Source organism: Camelus bactrianus, chromosome 12 (genome assembly GCF_048773025.1).
Source record: "Camelus bactrianus isolate YW-2024 breed Bactrian camel chromosome 12, ASM4877302v1, whole genome shotgun sequence".
Classification (NCBI taxonomy): Eukaryota; Metazoa; Chordata; class Mammalia; order Artiodactyla; family Camelidae; genus Camelus; species Camelus bactrianus.
Window position 1 is genome coordinate 32,999,498 of NC_133550.1, and position 27,618 is coordinate 33,027,115.

General features: G+C 43.5%; 1 protein-coding gene across 3 annotated transcripts in view; it reads right to left on the reverse strand.

Annotated features, from left to right (window-relative positions):
• The window catches only part of STAB2 (stabilin 2), a 134,035-nt gene that overhangs the window by 45,240 nt on the left and 61,177 nt on the right, over nt 1–27,618 (reverse strand). For all 3 annotated transcript variants that reach the window (XR_012510696.1, XM_074375158.1, XM_074375157.1), the window contains 14 exons: nt 25,390–25,485; nt 23,675–23,770; nt 20,537–20,584; nt 18,961–19,097; nt 18,421–18,535; nt 15,815–15,892; nt 13,635–13,733; nt 13,440–13,547; nt 10,291–10,422; nt 7,435–7,563; nt 5,966–6,019; nt 4,812–4,907; nt 2,900–3,095; nt 1,408–1,503 (listed from right to left, as the gene is read on the reverse strand). Coding sequence is in view for 2 of the 3 variants with exons in the window: in XM_074375158.1 (XP_074231259.1) it covers nt 1,408–1,503; nt 2,900–3,095; nt 4,812–4,907; nt 5,966–6,019; nt 7,435–7,563; nt 10,291–10,422; nt 13,440–13,547; nt 13,635–13,733; nt 15,815–15,892; nt 18,421–18,535; nt 18,961–19,097; nt 20,537–20,584; nt 23,675–23,770; nt 25,390–25,485 (1,480 nt within the window). In the remaining variant the exon portion in view is untranslated. The remainder of the gene's footprint in view (nt 1–1,407; nt 1,504–2,899; nt 3,096–4,811; nt 4,908–5,965; nt 6,020–7,434; nt 7,564–10,290; nt 10,423–13,439; nt 13,548–13,634; nt 13,734–15,814; nt 15,893–18,420; nt 18,536–18,960; nt 19,098–20,536; nt 20,585–23,674; nt 23,771–25,389; nt 25,486–27,618) is intronic.

The following is a 27,618-nucleotide window of genomic DNA, read 5'->3' on the forward strand; positions in this document are numbered from 1 at the left end:
AATGATAGCCAAGGGTAATTTATGATACATTATTCCAGATTATCCCTGGCTGTCACTGATGCGTTGATCTATTCTAGGGATTCTCCCAGGCTGTCTTCCTGTTTATGTGAGCCCATTGCTTCCTAATCCCCTTTCCCAGGCCCTCTTAAACCCTGGCTCTGCACCCCAGACATATCTGCTCCAGAATGTCTCCTTGTCTTGGGGCCATTTGCATCTCTGACTTGAGTGTTTCAGTCAAATCTGTGTTCCCTTGATTTTAGCATCACCTTGGGCTTTGGGCAAAAGCACTCCCTCTGACAACCCCACATCCCTGGAGCCCTCATTGGGCTGGCAGGCATCTGAGACTCATCCCCAGCCCCTACTCCGGAAGAGGGGGACTCTGATACCTGCTTCCAGACGGTACTCTCTCCAACTAGTGTCAGAATGATGTTTCTAAAATGCAGAACAGATCAGATCAGATTGCTGCCCTGTTCAAAACCCTTGACAGGCTTTTCGTTGGCTTTAGCAGAAGGTCCACCATCCTTAGCCTTTGGGGATCTGACTCTCACCTATACCTCTAGCCTGTCCTCATCTGACTTCCCTCTTTTTCCCTATATTCCTCTCACTCTGCAGTCTTTGGATTCTGTAAATGTGCAGAGCTTTCCCACTTCTTTGTACTATTCCAGGAGTTCCTTTCAGCCTAAAACTCTCTTCCTTCTCATCACTCTAACCTGGAGCACATTAGGAACCATCAGAGAAGTGGGGGTGGGGGAAATGGGCCTGCTCAGACCCCAATGGTGAAAAAACAAATTGATATAATCTTTGGAAAACTTGGCAATAAGCAGCAAACTTTTCCCCCAAAGTGCAAACTTCTAACTCAGAAATCCCATCTGAAGGAATTTAACAAAATTATTTAATAAGACAAATACAAATATATACATGTATATTTATACACACACACACACACATACACGTATATATGATGCTCATTGCAGCACTGTTTGCGATAGCAGAAAATTGATTTTAAGCAGTATGGTAGTCAGATAATGGGATATTATGCAGAAATTAAGAAAAAATATTTCTCTATTTTTATTCACATGGAAAGATATTGATTTTATATTGTGAAGCGAAAAAGTAGGTTACAAAACTGTGTAGAATACAGCCCCACGCACACATCTATATGCCTAGAAAAAGGTTGCAAGGCTAAAACAAAACACTAAGACTAGTTTTTTCCCTGTCTTGGGAGTATGAGTAATTTTTGTTTTCTTCTTTCTGCTTCTATTTTATAAACTTTTTTGCTGCAAGCAGGAATTACTTTATTGCCAAAGGAAGACATAAAGATGTCATTTCTATTTTAGAGGAAGAATATGTAGCTGCTGAGAAGGGAGGCTAAGAACAGATCGTAAGTGTCGAAAGGCTGGCTCTTACCACTATCACATTTCACTCCTCGCCAGCCCACGTCACAGTCACAGGAGCCATCCCCGGAAGGTCCTTGATTGCATCTCCCATGGACACAAGTACATGCTAAATGGAAAAACACCCACACATTGTCAGACTTCTGACCTGTGTTCAACAACTCATTTATCACTTAATACAAAGGTTCACTTTGGTGCACTTAATTCTTCAATCTGCTCCCAGGTGGTCGCTGTTGTTACTGGGAGGGCTGGATTCTCAGGAAGGGCAGGGGCATAGGAGGCAGAATAGAGAGGGCTAATATGTGAACCAGGTCATGCTTCAACCAAAACCACCACTTGGGGAACATATAGCACTGTGGGGCAATGACCCAAGCAGTGTGATTGTATCCTTGGCTGAGGTTATGTGGGACCCCTGGGGATGGAACCATGTTTGTTCCCTAAGAGTAGACTTCAGAAAAATGTCTAGTAGTTTCTATAAACCCAGCATGGCACTGCCTTCTTCAACACAGAAATGCTGATTTTTGTTACTCAGCAGTGTCATGAGTGAAAGCGAAGGACACCTTCCTTAGGAAAAAGCATTCAGCCTTGGGGGTTTGCTGGACCCTGTGAGGGTCATCTATGGATCCTAGGTGAGGAAATCCTGCATAAGTGTAGGTAGATAATTCTTCCATATAACATAGAAAAAATCAGCACTACAATGCCAATTATATAATATAGGGCCTGATTACAATGATTCAGTTACATACTGACTTTGTCTGGCTTTGACTAACTAATGAGAAAACAGTGATAGCCAGGTTAATGGTATGGTTTTTACTATAAGGTAGAAAAAATACTTTGTTTTCTCATGAATTACGAAACCCCTTCTCCCAAGTCAACCCTCTCATAGGTGTTTGTCCCTGGGCACAAAAAAGTCAGGATGAGAGAATGCAGATGACTCAGCTAAACTAGATCACGATTTTTGTGAAAACAAACTTAGAGCATGTGGCTGGCTGAGGATGAATCAACAGATTGATCTTCATGCAAAGAACATGATTCAAGAACAAGGCTTTGAGTGAAGCAAGCATGCATTCACATTTCATCAGGTGTGACCCTGGGGGAAGCCATTCAACCTCTTTTCCTTAAGATCCTCATCTGTAAAACAGAGATCAGACTACTCAAGTATATACAGTTTCTGTGTGTATTAGATGAATTAATGTGCACAGAGCTGCTTTTCAAACTATCGAGTGATGTCCAAAACTGAGAGTATACCCATGAGGACCAGTGCAGGCAGGCAAATGCAGAAATGTGGGTGGGTTGGCAGGTCCAGGTTAGTGGCTGAAACTGTGTGGAATCCCTGCCAATGCAGATTACACAACACAGAAGCTCCTGTGATTCATGTGATAACAGGGGATCCCAGCCTGCCCTGGAGGCCAGCGGTTAGGGAGCGCATGCAGAGTCACTCTTTTCTCCTGCACATCTGGCTGGTTGTGGGAGCCCGCCTGGGTGGGTGGGGCGAGGGATCACACCTTGGTCGCAGTGGATGCCGTACTTGCCCTCCGCGCAGGTCTCGCAGGCCGTCCCGTTGAAGCCCTCTCCACACTCACACACGCCCGTGCCATTGATTCCATCCAAGCAGATCCCGTTCCCAAAGCAGACGTTCTCAGCTCTCCCTGGGCAGGGCTGGCACTGGGGGCCAAAGTAGCCCGCACAGCATTCTCTCGTCTGGAACGGAAGGACCGGGCTGGACTGGGACAGGGCTACCCTTCCACCCTCTGGTTTCATCCAGCTGAGGTGCACAACTCCAGCAGGTGGGACTAGATGTGTGCCTGTAGCTTTGACCCCACATGGAGGGGATTGTGAGGACTGGGGACAGAGTCCCCTGAGAACCAGGTGAGGCTATGCAATTCCCAAGGGTGCCAGGAACAGCATGGAGGCTTCTGCCGAGGAGGTGGGAAGGAGGGGAAGGAAAAAGGCAAGCAGGAGTAGAGGATGAATAAAAGTGAGAAAGGAGAGGCAGCAGGAACAAAGTAAAGAGTAAGCCAAGAAATGCCAGAGGGGCCCTCGCCGTCCCCAAACTCGGACCCTTTGCGTTGTATGTTATTTCATCTGGTGCTGAAGGTGGGAGGCCCAGGTGGGTGAGCCCTCTGACATTCTGTGAATGACTTTCTTGTAGTTCAGGGAAGCCCTTGGGCCTGCCTTTGTTCTTTTTTTTTTTTTTTTTCTTTCAAAAGGAAAACCAGGTTTTATTGCGTTTCTGATTAAAAATCAGTAAATACTAGTTATAAAAGATTTACTCGATACAGCAAGGTATAAAAAATATTCTCATTTCCCAGAGATACTAGCAACATCCACTTGGTCCATAATCTTAATATGTGTAAGTGTATTAACGAAGATCCTGTTTAGCACGATGCTAGATGGCCTATTTAAAAATGCTTCCACGAATACTCCATTTTTATTTAAAGGAATTCTCAACTTGGTAGTATCTATCTAAAGCATAGTCATCCTCATAATTGCTACACCTCTCAAAAGCAAATGGTCTCCCCGGTATTACATGGCATGAGCCTGCCTATGTCTCCCATCAAGGAAGGCTTCACTGCTCACCAGGTTCCTGCCACACTGGTCCTCCAGCCCTGAACACGTCCAGCTGTTTGGGTCTTCATACAGCTCCCCTTCCTCCTGGGACTCTCTTCCCTGTGCTTAACAGGCTAATTCCTTCTCCCTCTCCAGATCTCAGCTTCTTTGGAGAAACATTCCTTTAGATTCCCCTCAACCTAAAGAACGTTACTTTCATGGATCTCACCTTGATTTGAAATAAAACCCTTGTTTACTTCCTTGTTTACTGTCTGTCATCCCCCTAGGTAGCTCTGGGAGCCTGCCTTTATCCTTGAGTGGATTAACAGGCAAAATCTCCTGTCAGCCCCAAGATCCACACCTTAAGAGCCAAACCACCTTGCCTCTATATGGTAAGCAGGGGCTATGTCTAATCTGGGAAAGAAGGGCAGGATGTCATAAGGAATTTTCCTGCAGATTGCAAAGCAACAGCTCAGAGGTACCTAGCTCTGGGGTCCCACTTTCTAAATGCATGTTCTCTTTCCTTAAGGAGTTGCCCATTTCTTTTCTCTTTTGCTTACAAGCATGCACACAGGGCATTTCACCCTGCTGTAAGAACAGGGAAATCCTCTTAGCCTCTCAGTCCCTCGATCTCCTCATCACGCAATGGAATACTGCAGCTTTCACCAATGTGCTGATTTAGAGAGCTGTCCTGACTTTCAGTGCTACCACTACTGCTACTTTGAATGACAATGGTAATGAAGATAATGAGGAGGAAGAAGAGGAGATGGCAGAAAGGATACGGGCAAAGGCACTTTGCAAAGTACAACATTAAATTTCTCAATGCTGCCGCAATAATTACAAGGCTGACTAAATCATTATACTCACGATGACAGTTTTCACACATTTTGGCTGGCACCCAATGAACAGGGATCGCTTGCCCATGAAATAAATGGTATACAGACATCTCCTTGTCTCTTCACCCTATGAAATAAGAATGATTATATTATTTATTATATTCCTCAGTTAGGAAAAAGTTTTTCAGTTTCTAAAAGCAAGTAGGTGGGTGATACATTGCTGTCTCGCTAACTGAAATGTTCTGGGAAGGGAGGGGGCTGGCTTCTTGGAGTTGCTTCATAAGACAGAAAACACAAAACACAATGTTGGCTGCCAGAACACCAGGTGGCAAAATATAAAATAATTATACCTTTGGGGGGTAATCTGTAAAAAGAACTTTTCTCTAGAAGATGAACTCAAGCCAGATAGAATCCTAGTGTAAACCTGATAAAAATGTCCTTCTAACACCACACATTGATTGAGCTGAGGCTTGGTTTCTATTGATTGATTGATTGATATTCTGCCTTGGCCTCAGAAAAGATTAAGGCTGTTTACAAAGACTCACAATATTCAAGATTAAATGAAAACTCAAGTGAGAGACAGTGTTTTTACTGTTGTAAATTACTGTCATGCTGTGGAGGGTGCGTGAGCGTTTATTCTTTGTAATGGTTGGGGCATCGTCCAGTAAATTCATGTAAAAGAAGTAGCTTTCACAATAAATAGCTACAAAAAACACTATTCTTGGGTAATTAATTCAAAGACATATACCTCCCCCCAAGTCTGTCACGTGTTTCTTAGAGCAAGTTAGTTGTAACTTCCACTGTAAAAGGGAGTCAGGCTGGTGGAATTCATCCTGGCTGAATATGGTGTGGATGTGAAGTCTGCCTCCTCTGATAAGATCTCCTGCTCCAGTGCTCAACTGGCTACTGAGATATGAAAGACATAGAGGGTGAAAAATCCCTTCCTGCGTGTGCATTGGTTGAAATGAATGCTGTTTCTGTTTATTTATTAATGAAAATTTTACTTTGGTCCAAAAAAATGGATTCAAGACTTCAGAAAGATGCATACGATATAGAAAGTAAAATTAAATTAAAACCCAGTGAAGGAATGAGGGCAAAGAAATGAGATATGCTTGAGATTTATTTTCTAATTTGGACCTCCCTGGGATCTGTAAACTATTACATTGAAGCAGGCAAAATACTTACTAGTGGTTTAGTTCCAAATGGGCAGATTGGCTGAGGACACTTCCCACACTTTCCCTTGTTAAAACAGAGGCAAAGTGAACATTTCATAGTTATTATCATTATTCCAAACAAGGCTGCAAATATTTTCCAGACCTCCAAGCTGAAGGTTTTAAGGTATAGAATTGAAAATCAGAAGCCCATCTGATCAATTCTTTTAATGTCCTTTGAGACAAGCACTTCAACTACTCCCAGTCCTGGATGTTGGCACGTTGCTGTCTTCACTATACACTTTTGTAAAAATCTGAAGTATAGCCGATTTACATTGTACAGCATAGTGATTCAGTCATACATATCTATACACACAAATATTCTTTTTCATATTCTTTTTCAATATAGGTTATTATAAGATATTGAATATAGTTCCCTGTGCTATACAGTAGGACTTTGTTGTTCATTTTATATATAGCAGTTTGTATCTGCTAATCCCAAACTCCTAATTGTTCCCTCCTCCCCTTCCACTATATACTTCTGATGCTAATAATCCTGTAATCTGTCAAGGTCTTCTCTCATTTAAGTCCTAATCCCTTTAACAACAATCCTCATTTACTGAAAACCCACTTTTTAGTGAATCGGGCCAGATTCTGAGAGTAAATGATGCATCACACACAGTGCTCAGCCTTGGGAGCACATGGTCCAGCTGAGGGTTCAGCGTGGAGATAACATACACTATTATAAAACAAAGAGCACAAGATGAGAATGACAGACATTTTCGAGTGTGACCTGCTCCTAAAACAGGGGGAAGCCAATGTGACTAGTTCTTAGCTTGGCACCTATGGGACGGGAGAGTGTGGTCATTCACAGTTCTGGCTTTGGGGCCAGACTGCCTGAACTTAAACTCCTTCTCTGACACTTGCTAGCTCTGTGATCCTGGGTATGTTACTTAACTTCTCTGTGGCTCATTTTCCCCATCTGCAAAATGGGTATAGTAATAGTACCTTCTCTGTAGGGTGTTGTGAGGACTATATGGGTTAATACTCGTAAAATGCTTAGAGCAGTGCTTGGCATGTAAACAGTGCCCAATAAATGTCACTGAAAGATCCTACACTATCCCATGGAGATAAAAGTCTCCATTACTGCATCCTGTATTATACTGAAAGGATCCATTTCCATCTTTTCACTCCAACTAGACTAGGCTTGGCTAAAACCTTCCATGGGTGCACCGTGCCCCCTTCCTGCCAGGCCTGGCATACTTTCCTTCGAGGAAGACCACAGCTTCAGAATCCTGCTCAACACAGCCCTGCGGGCAGCCTTTCCCAGACATGCAGGGCACTAGTCTCACTTATTTTTGCAGAGCCACGGCTGAATACACACCTCAGCTTTCAAGGATATTCACCCTATGACACTCTATGACATGAGTCCTGTGCTTTCAAAATTATAAAACAAGAAGCCAGCACTCTTCAGTTGCATCATTGGCCTTGGCTATAACTTACTCGGATGACAGTTGTGTCATTAATATCACATCTGTTCTTCTGAATTTCCAGAACTTTCCCCAAGCCATGGATCACTCCCTTGTCAGTGGCTGCATTGGTGTAGTTTATCGGGGCCTCATTTACGTAGAGCTGTGAACAAGAGGATTAATTCTAAGTTTTTCTTATAGTCATTTTAAGGGAAATAGGGAAGATGGGGATGGGTATCAGTATGACAACAGCCTAGGAGGTACTCTAGTATTCACCTGGAAGGTGGCATACTGCAGTGGGAAGAGCTCTGGCCCAGGAGAAGGGAGTCTGAGTAACAGCCCTGCATCTGGCGCCTTCTAGCTGTGTGAGCTTGCGCCAGCTGCTTTTCCTCTCTGAATCTCAATTTCCTCTTTTGCAAAAGGAAGAGATTGTTCCAGGTAATCTCTAAGGTTTCTCTCTCTCCTTCAGATGATTGGTTTTTGTTAAGAAATTCTGACTCATGATCATGATGTGAGTGCCCTTGGAAAAATGGCTCCATGGATGTGCTTGACGGCGCTGGTCACTGGCGGTCCTGGAGGTGTGGAAGCCTCCCAAAACCAAGACGTGGAGAATGAAACTCAGTGTCCTTTCAGCATCTCTCTACTTCTTGGTTAACTGGCAAGCACCACTCAGTAAGGTGAAGTGATTGTTACATCAGAATAAAAATAACTAGCATATTGAAGTGTTTCAGGGTTTGTAAAAAGTGTTCCACCAGCTCGCATCATTTTCCTGTGTGTGGAGACTGCTCAGAGGTCACAATTACCCCATGTTTCCCTTCGGGCTTCTTTGAGGTTCATGGTATGTTTGTATTGTCTCTACCTATTGTGTCTGTAAGCATCCAAGACACAGGGACTAAGTCAGTATCTAAATGTTGCTAACTCAAAATCAACTTTGAGTTGTAATTTGTTTTGTTTTGATTTTTCGTGGGAGGATGTCTTAATGATTGCTTAATGCAAAATTATTAAAGCCACTAATTCATTAATGTAACTAATATAACTGAAAACATATGGTTCTTTGAAAAATTGGGGCTGTGTGTGCATGTGTAGGTGCAGCCAGGGCTGAGGTTGGGAGACAGGGGTATTCTTTATGGTACTAAACCGATGTCAAGTTTATATCTAACAAGGGTTTAAAAATAATTAACAACATCCCCCAAACTCCCCACTGCATCAAGATTAAAGTGACTCTTCCTAAGTGTTTTAAACTTGAACTTCCACTGAATGTTAAAGTCCCTTATGATTTACTTGGAGTCAAATGAACTTCCATTGGATGTTGGGATAAATCATGGCTCAGGTCCACAGAAGGGTCCAGGGTCTGTGTAGATTTGGACAAGAAGCAGGGAGCCATTCCTGGTGTCAAATGGTAAGTGCAACACAAATCTGTAGAATTCCAATATGCTGAGCTATTTCAAAATATCAAAATAGCAGAACTTCTGATGCAGTAATACTATTAACTTGGCATTAAAAAAAAAGTCTGAATTGTTCTTATTGCAAGATGTATCTGGAGAATTACGAGCTGCATTAAAAGTTTGAACTGAACACAAGTCCACTCATTTAGAGAGCATTTTTCTATATCTCCATTGTCCTAAGAGAGAGTAAATGAGTATCAGTAAAAGCTAAACTTCTATTGTTGTCTGTATATTGTAACTTTGAACTACTTGTCTATTGTAAGATAAAGCCTCTGTTGTTAAAAAAAAAAAAAACCCAACAAACTCTAGATCAAAGGCTTTCCAAACAAATGGAAAATAAACATGATAGAATTGAAATTGATTCAAGTATCTGCATGGGAATATTCATTTCTACATGGTGAAATTAAAGATGATACACATAAAAACAAAAACAAAAATGTAAGATCTTTATAAACAAAAACCTGCCTTACCTGGAAAAATAATAAAATGTATTTAAAAGGATCTTCTCAAAATTATGACACAATAGGTAAGATATTTGCAGGCATCAGAGGAAAATATTTGGAGTTAGATTATTCCCTAAGTAATGAAGAACCAGACTTATTTTTAACTCAAGCATGTTAAAAAAAAACTGTACACAAAATTTACTTGTGATTCAATGACGATACCACTGAGAAAATTGGTTTTTAAACTGCATTTTTATAAAGAATATTATAGCTTGAAAATGTGTAATTAAATTTTATTCACTTTCATCTAGCGTTTAGTTTACATTAAACAGTTTTTATTAATTTTTCTTATAAGAATTTACTAGATTTACATTGTTTCTTGTTGGGTTTTCATAGATTGATCCTCCCACATGATGTCTGAAATAATTAAATAGACTTTTATATAATCTCCCTACTTCCTTTTTATGGGTTCTGAACATCTTAAGCGCTAAGCGGCCGTGTGAGAGAAGTGCTGGCGTACAGGTGTGGGGGTCGTTTGGCCCTAGGACTGCAGTCTGTGCTGCATTGACGTGGTGTCAAATGTATAAAGCAGAGAGAACAACATTCATCCATCTGGCTGTTGGGTCGTTTGTATGTCATTCTCCTCAGACCCTGGAGTCAATGGCACTTCCTGGGAGGTAACCTTTGCTGCCAGGCTCCCGTCCATCTGGGAGACTGCTAGGGGACTGTCTGTCGGTTTGCTGGGAATTGGTATGAGAAGGGCACCTGTGACTGCTGGGATCCATTTCTGCCATCTGTCGGGCCACACTGATTATCCGGGGGCTGGCGACAGGGGGAGTTGGGGGGAGCCTCACGGCCTGGCTGAGTCAGTGCTTTCCAGCGAGACACAGACAACTATCTTCCCTTGACAAGGCTTAAGAAGTGCTGGTGGGAGTGCCCGATTCAGAAGTGAGTGCAAATGACGGGAGACACCCACGCCCGGTTTCAGGGAGAGGACCGCACCTGGTCGTTCCGGAGGAAGAAGCCGAGCGGGTAGGAGGAGCCCAGCATAGTGTTCCGGTGCATGCCATTATGCAGGTCATTCTTCAGCAGTTTCTCCTCCAAGACCACGTGGTACCTGAGTACATCCTCCTCCTGGACGACACATAGGATAGAAAGTCAACCACAGGCCAGGCCCCGGGCACTAGCTGGGCTACGCCGCTGTGCTGGGCACTGTGGGGGTTGCAAGAGCAGTAGCCAGTTGATCTGGAAGTTCTGACTGAGGCATCAGGGCACAATGGATAATAAATACTAAACCTGAGACAGAGCACCTTGCAGGACTCGCAAACTTTCCATGTCGGATGGTGAAGAACTAATTATGTGACCCTAAAACCCAGACCGAGGACAGGATTTTAAAGTTGGTTTCTCTGGTGAGAACTGCTGTGAAGAGTCTCCACCCCATCCTGCCTTTCATCTCAGGGGTCATGAGAGGAGGGTTGATGGGATGATGCCAAGGGCTAGAGCTGTGTCCCCTGCAGAGAGGGTGGTCTGTGGGGTCTTGCTCAGGCCTGAGCAGTCTTGGGCCAGGGACTCCCGGTGGGTTGATCCCCAGTGGAGCAGGAAGGCTGTCACCACCCTGGGACAGCCCTGCAGCCCCAGCATTGACCTGGGATGAGGGCGTGCATGGACCAGATGGGTGGCTGTGTCTGAGACAGCTGGTGCCTTAGGTCTTATCCTATAGATGGCTGTCTAGGAGGGCAGACAGGCCTCCCCAGAAGAAAGGAAATAAGTGGCTGAAGGAACAGATGCAGGCACTCAGGTACAGTATGAGACCACCAGGGATGGTGGTGGCCTCCAAAGAACCTGAGAGAGAGAGCGAGCGAGGGAGCTTTGAGACACTTACCAGGCCCAGAGAGCAATGGCATCTCAAGATGGTACCAGTGAGGTAACAACCTTCCTACCCTCTTAATGTCTACTCCTGATCACTAACAGGTCCTGCCCCTCCACTGCAAACCTGGTGAGGCTAAAACTGAGTTCAGTGAGATCAGGAAAGGGACTAGAAGCCTCATATGGGGAAAGAGAGAAGGTAAATTAAGTTACTGTCTCTCAGCTCCAAGCTACCCTTTACCTCGTTTCTGCGGCTGGGGCTGGGACCACAGTCTGCCCTCCCCATTTGCCAGTGCTCCTGCTAGGTTCTGCCAGCGCTAAGTGCTAGAGGAGACTGTGAGGCCCATTGGAGCAGAAGTGGGGAGCAGGATTTCTGCTTCCTCTGTGCTTTCTGGTCCTATGGGCATCCCCCAGCCTACTTCTTCACCAAGGCAGTGGTAGCTGATGCCTGTCACTCCCAGACTGGATTTATCATGTCCCTCCCTCTTCCAAGATGCCAGCACTCGCTGGGCAATGCCCCATCCTAGAGGCCTGGGTCTTGGACCCTCCTCCAAGGTCAGAGACACCAGCTGAATGGCACCCCGTCCTCTGAGGTCTGAGTTACAGCTCCTTGGGGGCTCCCCTATGTTTCTAAGCTTTAGTTATCCTGACCTCTTCCCTCTGATCTCCCAGCCTTTGGGGTCATAGATGGTTCCGTGATATCTCTTTTTTTTTAACCTTTCAACTATACTTATATAGCTTTATACCCAATAAACAATTCATAATATTAAACTCTCCCTGGTACATTTTCTGTCTCCTGATGGACCCTGATCGATTCAAGGACCAAGCCCCCTCTAGTTTACTGTCTGGATAAAGCCTGAGCATGGAACAGTGAGGGAAGAAGATTTAATTTTAAATCTAATTCAAAATGTTGACTAATACAAGGAGCTGGATTTTTTTTTTTTAACTTAAGTGAGAGTGTGTTTGCAACTTTTGGGGGAAGCAGAAAGACTGTGGGATTGCCTGAGGTTTTATCCCAGGGCAGGAAAAGAATATTCCCCACAGAACAGGTTCAAAGGGATGGGGAGACACAGTAAAGATGATTTTCAATTCTATCCCAGGAGTTCTGCTTGTTCAACATGCCAGTTACAGAAATCGAAGAGACCGTTCCTCCCTTCAAAGACTTGTAATCTAATTAGAGAGCTAAGACCCACCCAGCTGAAAAGACAATTCCTTACACCAGGGTGTCTACGTGCTGAAAGGTGTACCAACAGTCTGAAGTCAGAGTCAGGAGAGACTGTCTGCAGCTCCAGTGTCTAGAGCCTGCTTCCCGGAGGAGGTGAGACTGGACTGGAAGAATGGGTAGGGAGGAGTCAGGAGGTGGAGGAGGAGGAAGGGCAGCCTTCCTGAGGGTGTGTGTGTCTATATGTGTGTGCATGTGTGTGTACATAGGAGCAAAGGCACCAAACACACCTTTGCCTTCTTTAGGGTCTATATATCACTCTGGTTAGACCATATGGTTTCTGCAGAGAATGGGTGGGAGACATCAGTGAGCCCAAGGGTGGCTTAGGGGGACTTCAAGTATCAGCCCACATCTTTTTAGCATCCTCATCTCAGTCACCCTAAATAGAGCTGTGCAAACACAGTTTGAAACTTGTCCTCTCACTATGGGCTAGGGGTGGGACAACCCCTGGGATCCTTCTAAATGGAAATTCTGGAGTCAGCACTGAATAGAAGGTAATTATGGCGAGCTTTGGAGGCCCTAAGTACCTGGGGAGGTAGTTTAGACTTAGTCATTCAGAAAATGGAGATCCCTCCAAGGGTTCTGAACCAGAGTGGCAGGACTGAGCTTTTTATTATTTCACAAAATCCTTTGATAAATTTTGACGTTTACCCCCAGATGTTAGGAACCAGGGAAGATAGAGGAGGGCAGAATAGGAGGACGACAGAGACAGTCCACTCCCACTAGGTCCCAGCTGCTGACAGCTTGCTGCGCGAGACCAGGGAGAAGCCAGGGACGGGAGGAGGGGCAGCCATGAAGATGCTTCTAGGTCCCTGGGACACCTGCCTCCTTGTGTATACAGCCTGAGTGTGTGCTTCCAGGGGTACGAACTAAATATATGAGCAGCTCTAGCCTGGGGAAGGTTTGCGTACACAGAGTCTCTGCACAAGTTTATGTTAAATATCTGGATTTGACAAAGAAGTTTTGATGAAAGAGTAAAATGTACATGGTTGATCGACTGAAAAATGTTACGTGTTTGAATTTCTAGGAAATAATTTCCCAGGGTATTGTTGCTAATACCTACCAGAGTTGCGACCTTCTTCTCCTGAATGTAACTCTCAATGGCATCATTGTTTGGAGCAAACACTGTGTAAGCGTCAGCAGCCTCGATCACACTTGCCAGGTTGTATTGCTGTGAAGGAAAGAGGCAGGACTGTGTGAGGGACTCCCGTTCCCAGGTAACCTGAGCAGAGGGCCATGCAGAGAACATGATACTTGCAATGATGTAGCCCCGGAAGATGGAATAGTCAGGCATCTGGTCCAGCCGTGTTAGCAGGTTTGGTAAGGAGCCAGTTAGACCTCTCTGGGGAACTAGGACCTGGGAGAGAAAACCCCAAAATTCTGTTAGCCTATGTTGGTAGGATTTGCTGCTCTCCAACACACAGGTTCAAGTCACATCACAATATGCGATTATGAGGGTCTCTGAAAATTTACAAATCATACCCTTTTCTCTGATAGTTTGCAAGACCAAACAGGGGTGTGTAGCTTGGGGAATGAAGTGGGTTGGACTTCAGCCCCACACCACCCTTAGACCAGACACCTCTAGGCAGGGCAAACCCCGCACAACTGTTCATGGTGGCCCTGATGAGGGTGAACACAATGTCCAATGGACAGGTACAGAAGGAGTTGCTTAGGGAGCCAGTGCAACCCAGAGCAGTTGACACACATCCATGAATCTCTGTGTTCACATAAACTTCTTCCTCAATCCAGTTACTTAACCAAGAGGACCCTCAGTTGAGAAGTGAGGAGAATGGCACGTACTTTATTAGGGCTGTTGTAAAAATCAAATGAGATAATGCGATGCATGGTACTTGGCACAATGCCTGGCCCTAGCAGGCTGTCAATCGTTCCAATATTACTGTACACAAGGCGAGGTGGTAATGCTGCTGAGGGACTCGGAGAAGATGCGGCTCCACCCCTCTAGGACATGCCATCATACAGGGGCTCACCACCCAGTCCATAAAGAGCAACTGTCCAAACGAGCACAGTTATGCCAGCCAAATGAGTTCCAGATCAAGAAATCCCACAGGATTTCAGAGGAAGGAAGAGGGAATAAAAACAACATTTACTGAGGTCTCACTAGGCAGTAGACATTCAGAGAGAAGGTGTTGTTTCATCCTCACAGGGGAAGAAAAATGAGGTTCAGAGAACTTATGTAACTTGCCCGAAGTTACACAGCTGTGCCTGAACCCACATTCTGTATGATCCTAGAACTTACCCTCTTGGCACTATGTCAACCTTGGTGATAGGGGCTGTGGGGATCAGGGAAGGCTTCCTGGAGGAGATGGGTCTGGGGCTGGCTCCCGTGATAGTAACGCTCCGTATAGGAGATGGGTTGAGGTACCATTTTACTAATGAGGTTGTGATCATCAAAAATGTAAATGTAAGAAGAAGAAAACATAACTTTATGTTTTTTCTAAAAAGTTTTTTTTTTAGATTGAAAAAGGAAAAAAAAAAAGCTTTTTTTTTTTATTTATTTTTTTTTTTTAGTATTTTGGAAAGCCAGTATTGGAGGAGAAAAGTACTGATAAGGATTGTTGCCTTTTGATAAATGAAGCTATAAGCCCAGCATAGTTCCCTGCAAGTGACATATAACTTACTCAAAAAAGTGTTGTATTCTCTAGAGCCTTTCGGTAAGACAAGAGAATCGCAATGTCTTTACAAAGTATTGCACTCAGAAGTCTTACAAAAAGCCTCTTTTCTGGACAGAAATAGTTAATGTTTTCTGTAACTTAAAAAAGTGAGTATATAAGTGCCAAGTGAGAATAATTTTATTTAAAATGAAATTAGTTAATTATCTTTTTTATTCTTCCACTTTTCAGAATTTCCCAATTTATCCTAAATTCTCCTTTAATTTTAAATGAAGATCTTAATATAGTAACTGAAAATTATAGGGTAGTTTAAAATCTCACTTCCCATTAAACTTTTATCCTATTTCATACCTTTGCATACTATTGAATCACATCTTAGAAGAAATTTACAAATTTCTCAATACTTTTTCTACCCTTTCCCATTTTTTTCTAGGGCACACTAATGCAGATGGGGGAGAGGAGAAGTGATGCATAACCAGCGACCTCTCCTCTAGTTCTTGATTATATCCCATCAGGATGTATGACTTCCCTATACTAAGGTTCTTGTAAGATGTTCTCATAAATAAGTAATATAATGCATGTGGCCACACTTTAAATAGGACCCATTGGAGGATACAGGCTAAGTAAACAGTAACTGAGTCTTACTGAGTAGAGCCTCTAAATGGTTTTAAAATAAAAGTAATAAAGTATAATACAGGTTACTTTTATATTGAGGCTGAGTATTTCTTCCCCCAAAAGATGCTGTGCAGGAGGATAAGTAACACAGGGAGGGGACGGGCTATCTGTGTGGGAGGGTGTGATTCTGTACCTTGTTGATGATGTGTATCACTCCGTTTGTGGCTGCGTTGTCACCATCAATGACGGACGCTCCCTCAATTGTGATGTTCTGTAAATGCAAACCACAGTGGGAAGGTGAGTTCTTATAGGGCATACCTAGGGACTGAAATTATTTCTGGGTGTTCCACTTTTTGAGCAGTAGTGACCGTCACACGTTTGGACCATGACACACAGAAATATTTTAAAATTGTGAGCCATTTGACATTACACACACATACACATACAAAATTGAAATGAAACAATACTTTCCTCCACCATGTGGGAGATACCTGGTCATTGATTCTCTTCCACTTCACTCTACCTCATTAAAAAAAGTGGTGGCTGAGGCTCACTAAGGTGACCCTGCAGTTGGAAAAACACTGTAGATAGTGTTGTGGGTTGAATTGTGTCCCCCGGCTTCATATGTTGGGGCCCTAACCACTAGAGCCTCAGAATGGGACCTTATTTGAAACAAGGGCTTTACAGAGGCCATCAAGTTAAAATGAGGTCAGCAGGGTGAGCCCTAGTCCTGTAAAACTGGTGTCCTTATAAGAAGAGGACATGTGGACACAGACAGCTCTGTGGGAGAACACCCTGTGAATACGAGGACAGCCACTTACAAGGCAAGATGAGAGCCTGGGAAAGCTGCTGCCCCCACAGCCTTCAGACCCAACCAACCCTGCCCACACCTTGTCCTTGGCCTTCCAGCCTTCAGAATGGTGAGACAAAAATTTCTGCTGTTTAAGCCACCCAGTCTGTCATTCTTTGTTATAGCAGCATTAGCAAACTAATACAGACAGTTACTGACTTTTCAGGAATATTAATTACATGAGGGAATGGAGCTAAGAACACCTAACCTGCCCACTCGCACAGCCACCCACCAACCATGACAAAACTGGGCTCCACTCTCTCTGGTCTCCTCTCCTCTCCTCCCACCACTGCCCTTTGTTTGGAATTCCTCCTGGGAACCCTGGGTGCAGAGGGGACTTGCCTCACCCTGAGCACATCAGCAGAAGCTCTGAAGCAAACATTCCTGGCCACCTTGCCCATCTCTTTTGGTTACAGGGGACATTTATATCAGGCATAATAAAAGACTCATTATAAGATGTAATGGGACAAATCCGAAAAAAAAATGTACATATATGTATAACTGAATCGCTTGGCTGTACACCTGAAACTAACATTGTAAATCAACTATGCTTCAATAAAAAATAAGAATTAAAAAAAAAAGGACTCATTACAACTGTGTCTTTGACGGTTAGCTCCTCCAGGTCAGAGGTCTTGGTTGACTTACCTTTGAAACTACAGAAGTTGGGATGAGCCTGACCAGGGTGGGTGTTCGGTTAATGCTTGCTAATAGAATCAATGATTTAAAACACCAGTGGAAAACCAGCCATTGTCTGATATATGTATGCGATGCTCTAGAATGATCATAAGATGTCACAAGTCCCTGCAACTGTATGTAACTCTTTTCCGCTTTCTAAAAGGAATGCTCTGATAAAGCACATACATTTGGGTAAGTCTAGGCATCAAGCCTTTTCACAGCGCCATCACTGATGAGGAGGAAGGCAGAAATGCTTCAGAGCAGCAATTCTAAAACATTCTGACTGTGGCACATGCTCCACTGAAGTGGCAGTTCTCCCTTCCCAGCAGTCTTCATTTTCATCTTGTGAGATTCAGAGAAGGAGCTGTGAAACACCACCACATGCAGCAGGGCAGCCAGCTTCCTCCCGGAAGACCGAATCCAAGTCCCTGACACACTGAAGTAAGTGCCACAAGGTGAGCTTCTGTACCCTGCTCCTCCTTGTGCATTGTCCTGTCTCCAGCACTCAGATCAGTTCCTGGCGCATAGTAGGTGTTCAAAGGATATATGTTGACCGACTCTAACTTAATATGAAACTGTAGTAATCTGTAACAACTTAGTTAGAAGGTTGCCAGTAACCAGCTCCCAACCACAATGTTCAGGGTGATGCAAGTCCCCCTCTGCACCCAGGGTTCCTGGAGGAATTTCAAATAAAGGGCAGTGGTGGGAGAAGAGGAGAGGAAACCACAAAAATCAACGTTGTGAAACTGCACAGCTTTCACCCAGAAGAACTGAAAGATTTGTCTTTCTGGATCAGTCTGTGGTCTGTCATGAAGAGCCTGTGGCCAACCAGTGGGCAGAGAGCCAGATTTTATAGGATCCCTGCTACAGAGTAACTGTGTGTGTGTGTATCAATACATGTTGATATTGTTTTTTTTTTTTATTTTCAAAGTCTCCGGTTTCTAATTTTATTTGTGAACTTTAAAATTTCTGTATACAAGTTATCTGGGGATACAGATTTTTAAAAGTCACTCTAGATTTGTGTTGGAACAATCAAAATTCTTTACATATTCTTCCATATTTATACAGGTAAAGGGGCCTCTGTTTGATCTATTCCTCTTCTTTTTATTTCATTTTTTTCCCATGTTGATAATTGTTGATACCTACATGGAGGTTTTATTCTAGGTCTATTTTTGCTCAGGTTTGGAAATGTCCATAACAGAAAAAATTTAAAAGTACAATGTGAACATAGGTCACGTTTCCACAAAACAAAAAAAAATATGGTGGTCTCTTACCCCATCTGACTTTGCCAAGTGGAGGAAGTTGCCCTGCAAAGACGTTGCCAGCATGTCCAAAGGTGACAAGGCCTGCAGGTCTGCCACTCCGTATGTGCCTAGTAGCGTGTGGTATCTAAAACAACAGTCCATGAGGGCTCTCGTGAGATATCAGTGCTTGAGGCAGTGGCATTTTGAATTAAGAGAATAGGTTCTGAAGCCAGAACACCAGATTCAAAATCTCCCCCTGCAATGATCAGCCATGGCACCTTGGGTGAGTTAATTACCCTGTGCCTCAGTTTCCACATCTGTAAAATGGGAATAATTATAATATCTATTTCATGGGGTGGTTGGGAGGATTCACTAAGTTGTCTGTAAAGCAGTTAGCACAGAGCTGGCTGTCAATAAAATTGACTGCTTCCATAATGGGGGACGGAGGTGAAAGATCCTAGAATATGTTCAGTCCCACAGACCTGAAGGACCACGTGGCTTCCTTCCACTGAACTTCATTCACATTGATGCCATTAAGTTACCATGAGAAATAAAATACATGATGCCTACTTTATTAGGGTGGGAATGTTGCTCTTGGTCAACCAAAAGGCTTTCTCATCTTGGTCCATGTCCTCAATAGCTTGCTGGGAAGGTACCAGGACAGTGAGGTTTGAGGCAGCTGATAGCATGGGTTGGAGGGAAGCATTCTGAATCACAGAAGGAAAACAAAGTGGCCTGACTCATGTTAGAGGACAAATAGGGCTGACAACACAGAGATGATAATTTCCCATGTGATACAGTTTCACAGATACTGGAAAGGTCCCAGGGACCCCTTTCCCAAATGCATCCCACCTACCGGCTGATGCCTCATTCTCCCTTCTGAGACTCACTCCTTTTATTTAAATGTGTGAACCTTGTCAAAAGGCAAATTTTCCTGATCAGGTCACACTTCGAGTCATTATCATTTACCCTTTAGTCTAAATGAAAAGGCAGAGAACAGTTTTGATAGAATCATGCATGTGTGTGCATATGTATGTGTGCATATGTGCAGAGAATCTTGAGAATCTTTGGATGCTTTTGGAATAAGGATGATAGATGATTACAGAACAGTTTCCGCATAAAACAGAGACTGGAGGCCTGAAATCAAACTTTATCTACTCACCCACAGCTAGTTCTGGGTAAAAGAAGTGATGGGCTTATACTTAGCAACTGGTTTGTAGTTTCACTGATTCCTGTGGTGTAAGTACTCCCACCATGGCTGATCAAGTACCACCACGACAGTGTTGAGAGTGGGGCTGGGAAAGACGTGCTCTCATGAGCTAGAATGAACTGGGTCCAGCACACCACTGAGCAAGCTGATGCGTGTGGGGTCAGCTCATATGGAAATCAGCACACAAAACAGGACCCTCCCTGCTCTTCCTTGTGGTGGGGTCAGAGAGGTCCCACACAGAAGCAACAGGAAGCTGTCCTGGAGTGGGTGCTGGCCAGACACCACATATCTGGGCACCTGTCTTCTTGAAGGGGACAAACCATCTGTCATGATGGCTGGCTGAACCTGCCACCTGGGGTCACTTGGGCAAAGATGACAGAGATTCAGACAATTGGGGAGGGTGGGGACTGGATTCTTTGTTACAGAACTCTCCAAGGGAGAGGGAAGAGTTCCTCTGGACACATTGGGCTGAGAGCGAAACACACATGAAATATTATAGTATTACAACTATGAATCCCAAATCTAACTTGGTGAATTATGATGATGAACTACGCTGATTTTTAAAAAAGACCTCTGTGGTGAATGAGCTATCCTTGTATATTTGGATTAATTGAAGAATTGGCTCCCCCAGCTTATCCTAGGCCAGAAGTTCTTAGCCCTGGTTGTGTGTTAGAACCAGCTGGTAAAGTTTTAAAATACACTGATACCTGGGTCAAACCTCTGCTCAATCACATCAGAGGGTCTAGGGGTAGGAACCTAGGCACGGCCATTGAAAACAATGTGTTCCAAAGGGTTCTAAAGTGGAGTCAGGGCTGAGAACCACTGCTTTAGACATGTGCCCTTCCCCTCACCAGCTGCGTTTTCTATAATATGCATTCCAAATTTCTAAAATGACATACATTCCCAATCCTAACTAATTCCAACAAAGGTACTCACATTTATCCACTCGTTAAATACAGCTGCTGCAGAGAGGAAGGACAATTCCTTATTCATTTAGTGCAAGGGAGGGAGAAGAGAGGAAAGAACACAGAGGAGGATCAGTGAGAAGTATAACCACAGCACATCTCGGGGCAGCCGCACTTAGCCTCCCCAGGAACAGCTTGTCTTCCCTGCCAGCCTCCCGCCAACATGAACGGTCCCCGGGCCAGATGAATCCCCACGTAGCCAGACCCATGCATTTACTTCCTGCTTAATGGCTCGAATTAGCCTCTATATTCAAGGTAAGGAAATAATTCCAGAAACTTCAAGCGAAACAAACAACAACTTGAAGTTCTTCCAAATTAGAATTTAGGTTGTAAGACCATGGCCATCCAACCCTACAGAGGGTCACAGAGCTCGGTAAACTGCCTGCTCTCAGAGCCAGCGTTGAGCAAGGGCTTGGGACTCAGCCTAAACCACCTGGGTTTCCTTTCTAGTTCAGCCATTTCCTAGTTCTTCAGGCAAGTTACTTAATCTCTCTGGGTTTCATGGTTCCCAGCTGTAAAATGGGGATGATAAAAGCTCCAACTGATAGGGCTGAGGTGGAAATTAGAGGAGTTAATGTTTTTAAAGTGCTCAAAATAGAGGCTGGAGTGCATGACATGCTCAGTAAGTATCAGCCACTGATATTTTAAATTTATCCATCATGGGATTTATTAATGAACATATATATTGAACCACCACAGCTGGCACCAGGTTGGAGTGAAGGAGGATATCAGATATGAAAAAGAAAAGATGGCCCCTGATCTCATGCAATTTATGGTTATTTTGGGGAAGTTAATATTCGAAAAGATAGCCAACAGTGCCAGTAGATCAGTGATGTCTGAAGGGGTGATAGAGTAAACAAAGCTCTGGACTTTGAGTTAAAAAAGACTGGATTCAATTCCTGGGTCTGCCATTTACCAGCTGTGTGATTTTAGGAAAGTCACTTAAAATCTCTGAGAACCCAAGTGCTCACCTGAAAAATGAAAATGATGATGCCTTGCTCCTGGGATTATGAGTATTACATTCATTAATGTAAATAAAAACATTTGTAAAACTATTAAACACCATGAAAATGGCAGTAACAATTATTATGTGCAAATTTACCAAAAGGCAATAAATCTCAGAGCTGTTTCAATTCCTTTTTGGGAGTAGTTGAGGTTACTGAGTAAGTTAGTAAATACTGGTTAAAAAGTCAATTAATACCCGGAGAAAACTCTAATTCAAAAAGATACATGCACCCAATGTTCACAGCAGCACTATTTACAATAGCCAAGACATGGAAACAACCTAAATGTCCATTGACAGATGACAAGAAGATGTGGTATATTTACACAATCGAATACTATTCAGCCATGAAATGAAATAATGCCATTTACTGTAACATGGATGGACCTGGAGATCGTCACTCTAAGTGAAGTAAGGCAGAAAGAGAAAGAAAAAAACCATATGATATCTCTTATATGTAGAATCTAAAAATGGACACAGATGAACTTATTTACAGAACAAAAACAGACTCACAGACAGAAAACTAACTTATGGTTACCAAAGGGGAAAGAGGAGGAGGGATAAATCAGGAGTTTAGGATTAGCAGATACTAACTACTACATGTAAAACAGATAAATAACAAGGCCCAACTGTATAGCACAGGGACCTATATTCAATATATTGTAATAACCTAGAATGAAAAAGAATATAAATATACACGTATATATGTGTAACTGAATCACTATGTGCACACCAGAAACTAACACAACATTGTAAATCAACTATTTTTCAACAACAACAGGAAAGTAAATAAGTTAGTAAATGGATGAGTACAAGAGCTGAGACACTTGGTAAATCCCTTCACGGGGCTGCTTTAAAGGAGAGGAGGGTACAGCTGGGTAGAAAGACCTGAGGCTGGCGGGGAGGGGAATGGAGCCAGCTCTGAGCTGGGCAGGTGACAGCTCAGCCAAGATGGTTGGGAGGAAAGTGAGTTGAGTTCCTGTGAAGATGTTGGAGCACCAGACTGACAGTTTGGACTTTACCTTTTTTCTGTTGCAAGAGAGGGACCCCGTGAAAGCAGGGTTTTAGGGTTTTAGGAAATGTGGCCTGGACATTTCAGAGAGAATGTTTGGCGCACGCTCCATGGTCTGGGTGTCAGGAGATGGGCTGGATGGGATGAGTAGAAAAAACGGTGCGTGGTGAAGGGTGGGGAGGACTCTGACAGGCAGGGAGGCCAAGGTCAGGGGCTGCAGCCACCAAGGAGCACATGAGGGCAGGGGTTGTCCTGGGATTGTTAGGCTAGTGGTTGCCATTGAGAGGAGGGGCAGGAACCAAACTCCAGTGAGCTGAACAAAAAGTAAGCAATGAGAAAAATCACCAATTTATTTCATCTCTCATTTCAACACATCTTTATAAACAGTAGCAGTGAAGTAGGAAGCCAGACCAAGACCTGTCATCGAGAGCTGACAGTCCCAGGTGACAGTGGGGAGACAGACAACTGGGTGGGACACGTGCTCTGCTGACGAACATCCTGGCCACCAAGTGCTCGGGCTCTGCACATAGACAGCTGAGTAACCTTGGGTGAAGTCTGCTTAGCTCTCAGTTTCCTCCTCTATAAAATGGGCATAATAATAGCACAGCCCAGAGGGTTGGGCTGAGGTTTAAATGAGGTTTTGCATGTTAAGGACTTAGTAAGATGCCTGGTACACAGAAGATGTATGCGCACACACACACACACAGACGGGGTAACCCGGGGTGCCTGGGTACCTATAGTGGCCACACAACCCAGACAAGATCACTCAGAGAGCTCAGGAGGTGCCAGTTATTTGCTTATTTGGGAAACGTGGGACTGGAAAGAGGCAGAATGGAAAGAAAGGAAAGCCAAGACTGCTTGGTACACAGAATAAAGGTTACTTTCAAAATAAAGGTTACTTTCCTTCAACCTGTAGAAAATTTGTGACCCACAGCGCACAAAGGCCATTTACAGCTTTTTTTCAGATAGTCTCCTGGAGCAAATGATTGGTAGAGCACTTTAACAGCATCCTAACTAAGAGCTTTTTTTTTTTTTTTAACTGAAAGAGTTTTGCCTTTATTATTCTATACTGGAGTTCCACTCAGAGGACTTACCACTGCAGCATTTCCATAGCAAAGAAGGCCGTCTCCTTCATAGCCCTCTTGGCAAACACAGCTCCAGACGCCAGAAGAAGTAAACTGACAGGTTGCCTGATACAAAGAAGATGAGAGGTATGGTTTGCTTTCCTAACTAAAGCATTAGATATGAGGTACATCCGTGAGGCCTCAGGGTCCGTCTACAGTGAGAGCTGCAAATTCGGGGCTGAAAGATGGTGGAAGTAACTGGCAGTCCTGTCTGCAGGTTTAGTGCAGCTCTTACGTAATCACAATTAAATTCTTTCTTTTCATTCCTGCCATATTTAGCAAGCAGAAATCAGGACACCAGTTAATGTGAATTTCAGATGAATGAAGAGGTTTTTGTATGAGTATGTCTCATGGAATATTTGGGGGCACACTTGTGCTGGAAAAGGATTCACTGTAATCTGAAACTCAAATGTAACTGGGTGGCCTGCACTTTATCTGACAACTCTATGTTGGTTCTTCCACACTTCGGAAAGAAGTGAAAGTTGTAATAATTCCTCTCACATTTGGAATGTCAGGGCTTGGTTAGGCTTAAATGAAGCAAGAGTGTTGGAGCTTTTTCAGCTTTATGAAGTACTCTCCTGCCTGATTCTTGGATGACAGATACTTTAGGAGCATGTGCCCCCACTTTTCTTTGAAAATTACTGCCCCCAACACATACGAGGGGTGGGCCTGGAAGTCCTGTTCATATGCCACCCCATCCCCTGGCCATCACTGACAGGCTATGTGGACACCTGGACCCAGCTGGGCTGGTCAGATTCTTTCTCCTATGAGTTGGAACTGGGACATGGGCTGCCGGTAAGTTAGTGGGCATCACTGGTAGTGGGGGTTGATGTCCCTCTAAGAACAAGGAGTCACGTGTCCCAAGATGCACAGAACGGCATTTAAAGTTGGGAGACAGAGAGGCAGATAGAAAGAAAGTAAAAGCACAGGGAGAAGTAAAGTGAGAAGTTACATGTTCTCAGAGGATTGAGGGAAGAAGCTGCCTTGATCTGGATTCTAAGCCCTTGGGAGGTCGTTGTAATTCCTGCCAATGGAGCTATGCTGGGGTGGGGGAAGGTGTACATCCAACAAATTCCCTTTTTGCTTAAGTTGATTTGCGTGGATCCTGTTACCTATAACCAGGAGCGCTGTGAGTAAGGTGTCGTCTTCACTGGTTCTGATGCTGCATGCTTAACGGTGTTCCTTTACATACATGGACATGACCAGCTCCTCCACAATTTAGACACAAGGCTCAATCTACCCTTGAATGGGCAATACCTTGGGTAAAACTGTGCCGTGACATTCACAATGGGAGTCTAGTTACCCTTTAAACCATCCAGTTGATTTAGAATCGCCAGATTTAGCAAATAAAAATACCAGGTTAAATATGAATTTTAGATACGTTATGAATAATTTTTAGTATAAATTTGTCCTGTGTAATATTTGGGACAAACTTGTGCTGAAGGATTGTCATTTATCTGAAATACAGATTTACCTGGAAATCTAGTATTTTATCTGGCAATTGTATGTTGATTCTTCCCAGCTTTGGAATGGGGTGAAAAAGTTGCAATAATTATTCACATTCTGCTTAGGGATTCCCTTTGCGGGTAAGAGAGGTTTTGTTCATTGTTAAGCCCAGAGTTAAAATAGCCCATCCTTCTAAGTATTTTTTTTTTTAGGGCTGAAAAAAAACTCAAGTAACTCACCAGTGGATGACATTTCCCAGTGTGTTCCAAACATGAAGTTATTGGTTCACAGTCAATCCCATTGCCTCGAAATCCTTTCTTGCACTCACACTCATTCTGTAATTCCAAGAGCAAAGTCAAAGGGATTATTGAAAATGACTGCCTTCCATGTCTTGCCCTCACATGGCACTGAGAAATGAACTATGGAAAACATAGCTGTTTGTTCCTTGCAGAGAACACCGTTAATGTCTTTCTTTTGTTACACTTCGGATTCCAAAGCTACTGGTCTCCACATCCTACATTGCATTTCCCAGTCTGATAGTTCCTCGGTACTTAATTTTTGAATTCATTACCCTAGAGGGGCCATATGGGGATTTGTCTCAGAGAGAACTTAGACCCTAAAGAGCATCACATTTAAAAACTGGCCCATCCATCTAAGAGGGGAAGATTAAGTAAGTCATGGGGCATCCACTTGGTGGAGATCCAAGCACAGGACCACTGCGAGTCTATAAGGTGCATTGTGTAATTTAGAACAGGCATCCCCTCTGAGCAAACAAATCTGAGTAAGGAACCACCTCAATTCATGTTGAGATGCCATGGACAACCCATGGCATGTGGCTCAGCAGGTAGACATTAACATCACACAACAAAAACGTCCTCCTTCTGGGGTACATACCTTGGTGAGCAGGGTGCAGGCTGGGTTTCTGGCCCTGCTTGCCCCACAGGCTGGGTCCTTCATGTGGATCACAAACTACACCCCAGAAGCAGTGGCCTTGGTCATGCAGCTATTAAATATGATGATGATGATGGGTTATATGACAAAATGGGGAAATGTTTGTGCTAAGTATAGTATAGGAACCAAACAAAACTGCAGTGAACTGCAACAATGTAGCAGCAAATAAGAACTTATGTATGAAAAAGAGCAGAAGGAAAAAATATATCAAATGGTAATTGTGGGGGACACTGCAAATGGTTTAAATTTTTTCTCTACTTTTTTATTTTCCAAAATGTCTTCCATTATTAAACATTATTTTGAAATGCAAAACATAATTTAGAAAGGAGTAATCTCTTCAACAGATAACAAAGGAATTGAGTAACTATTACAGAAACAGTGATGAACCTTTAAGCTGTTTTCACTCAGGAGAGGAAGACAAAGCATACAAAGTAAATAAGAAGAGTCCAATGTTAAGAAACACTGGAAAACAAGAGTTGTTGTAAGTCTTATGGATGAACTGGAACATGAGATGCTTCTGTGATGAGGAAGAATGATGGAAAAATCTCTGAAAGGATGCGCCTTTTCAGAGGAGGCGGGGATGAGCTGGGCATGTTCTTCTGGGAAGTGGGACATGGCTGGACCCTGACAGAGGGCAGGAGGAGTGGGGAATTCATGCAAGCTGAGGGCATTTGTCAGAGACATGAACAGAGGTGGGAAAGCAGGAGCATTTGATTGGAGGAGGATTACTGAGGGACTGGTCTAGAGAGTGGATCCAAGTGATATAAGACAACCCATTAAGTTGTGGGAAAAAGTGAACAGAACTTCTATTTATGAATTTTTATCTTTAAGAGTATAAGTATTATTTGCTATGTATGCCTTATAAGGTAAATTGGGTATCTTATATACAAATACATGCATACAGAAGCACATGTATACATCTTTATGTGGGAGGGCAAGACCTTATAAACCAGGATGTTTAATCTTCTCTACTTGGATGGGGTAGCACCTCCCTGCACCCGCAACCTTGACAACTTCCTGCCATACTAACCCAAACCTGGTCTGTCTTTTAAGGTAAATATTCATGGTAATTAGAATTTGTGCCTATTTGGAATATCTACAAGTTTTCAAGCTAACTGGTAACTACTAAGGGCAATCCTAGATGTGGTCTGTTTTATTTCTCATATAACACTATATAAAAGGCCTTGCTCTTCCTCCATCTCCCCCATCAGAAGGCTTTTCAAATTTGTCTGCAGAAAGGAAGTTAGAGCAGAGAGGGAATAGATGCTATTACGGGTTGAATTGTGCCCATCTCTTTCACATGCTGAAGTCCTGACCCCCAGTACCTCAGAACGTGACCTTATTTGGAAATAGGATTGTTAACATGTAATAAGTTAAGGTCAAACTGCAGTAGGGTGGGTCCCTAATCCAATATGACTGGTGTCCTGATAAAAAGGGAAGATTTGGACACAGACATACACACAGGGAGAATGTTGTGCAAACATGAAGGCAGAGATCAGGGTGATGCATGCATAAGC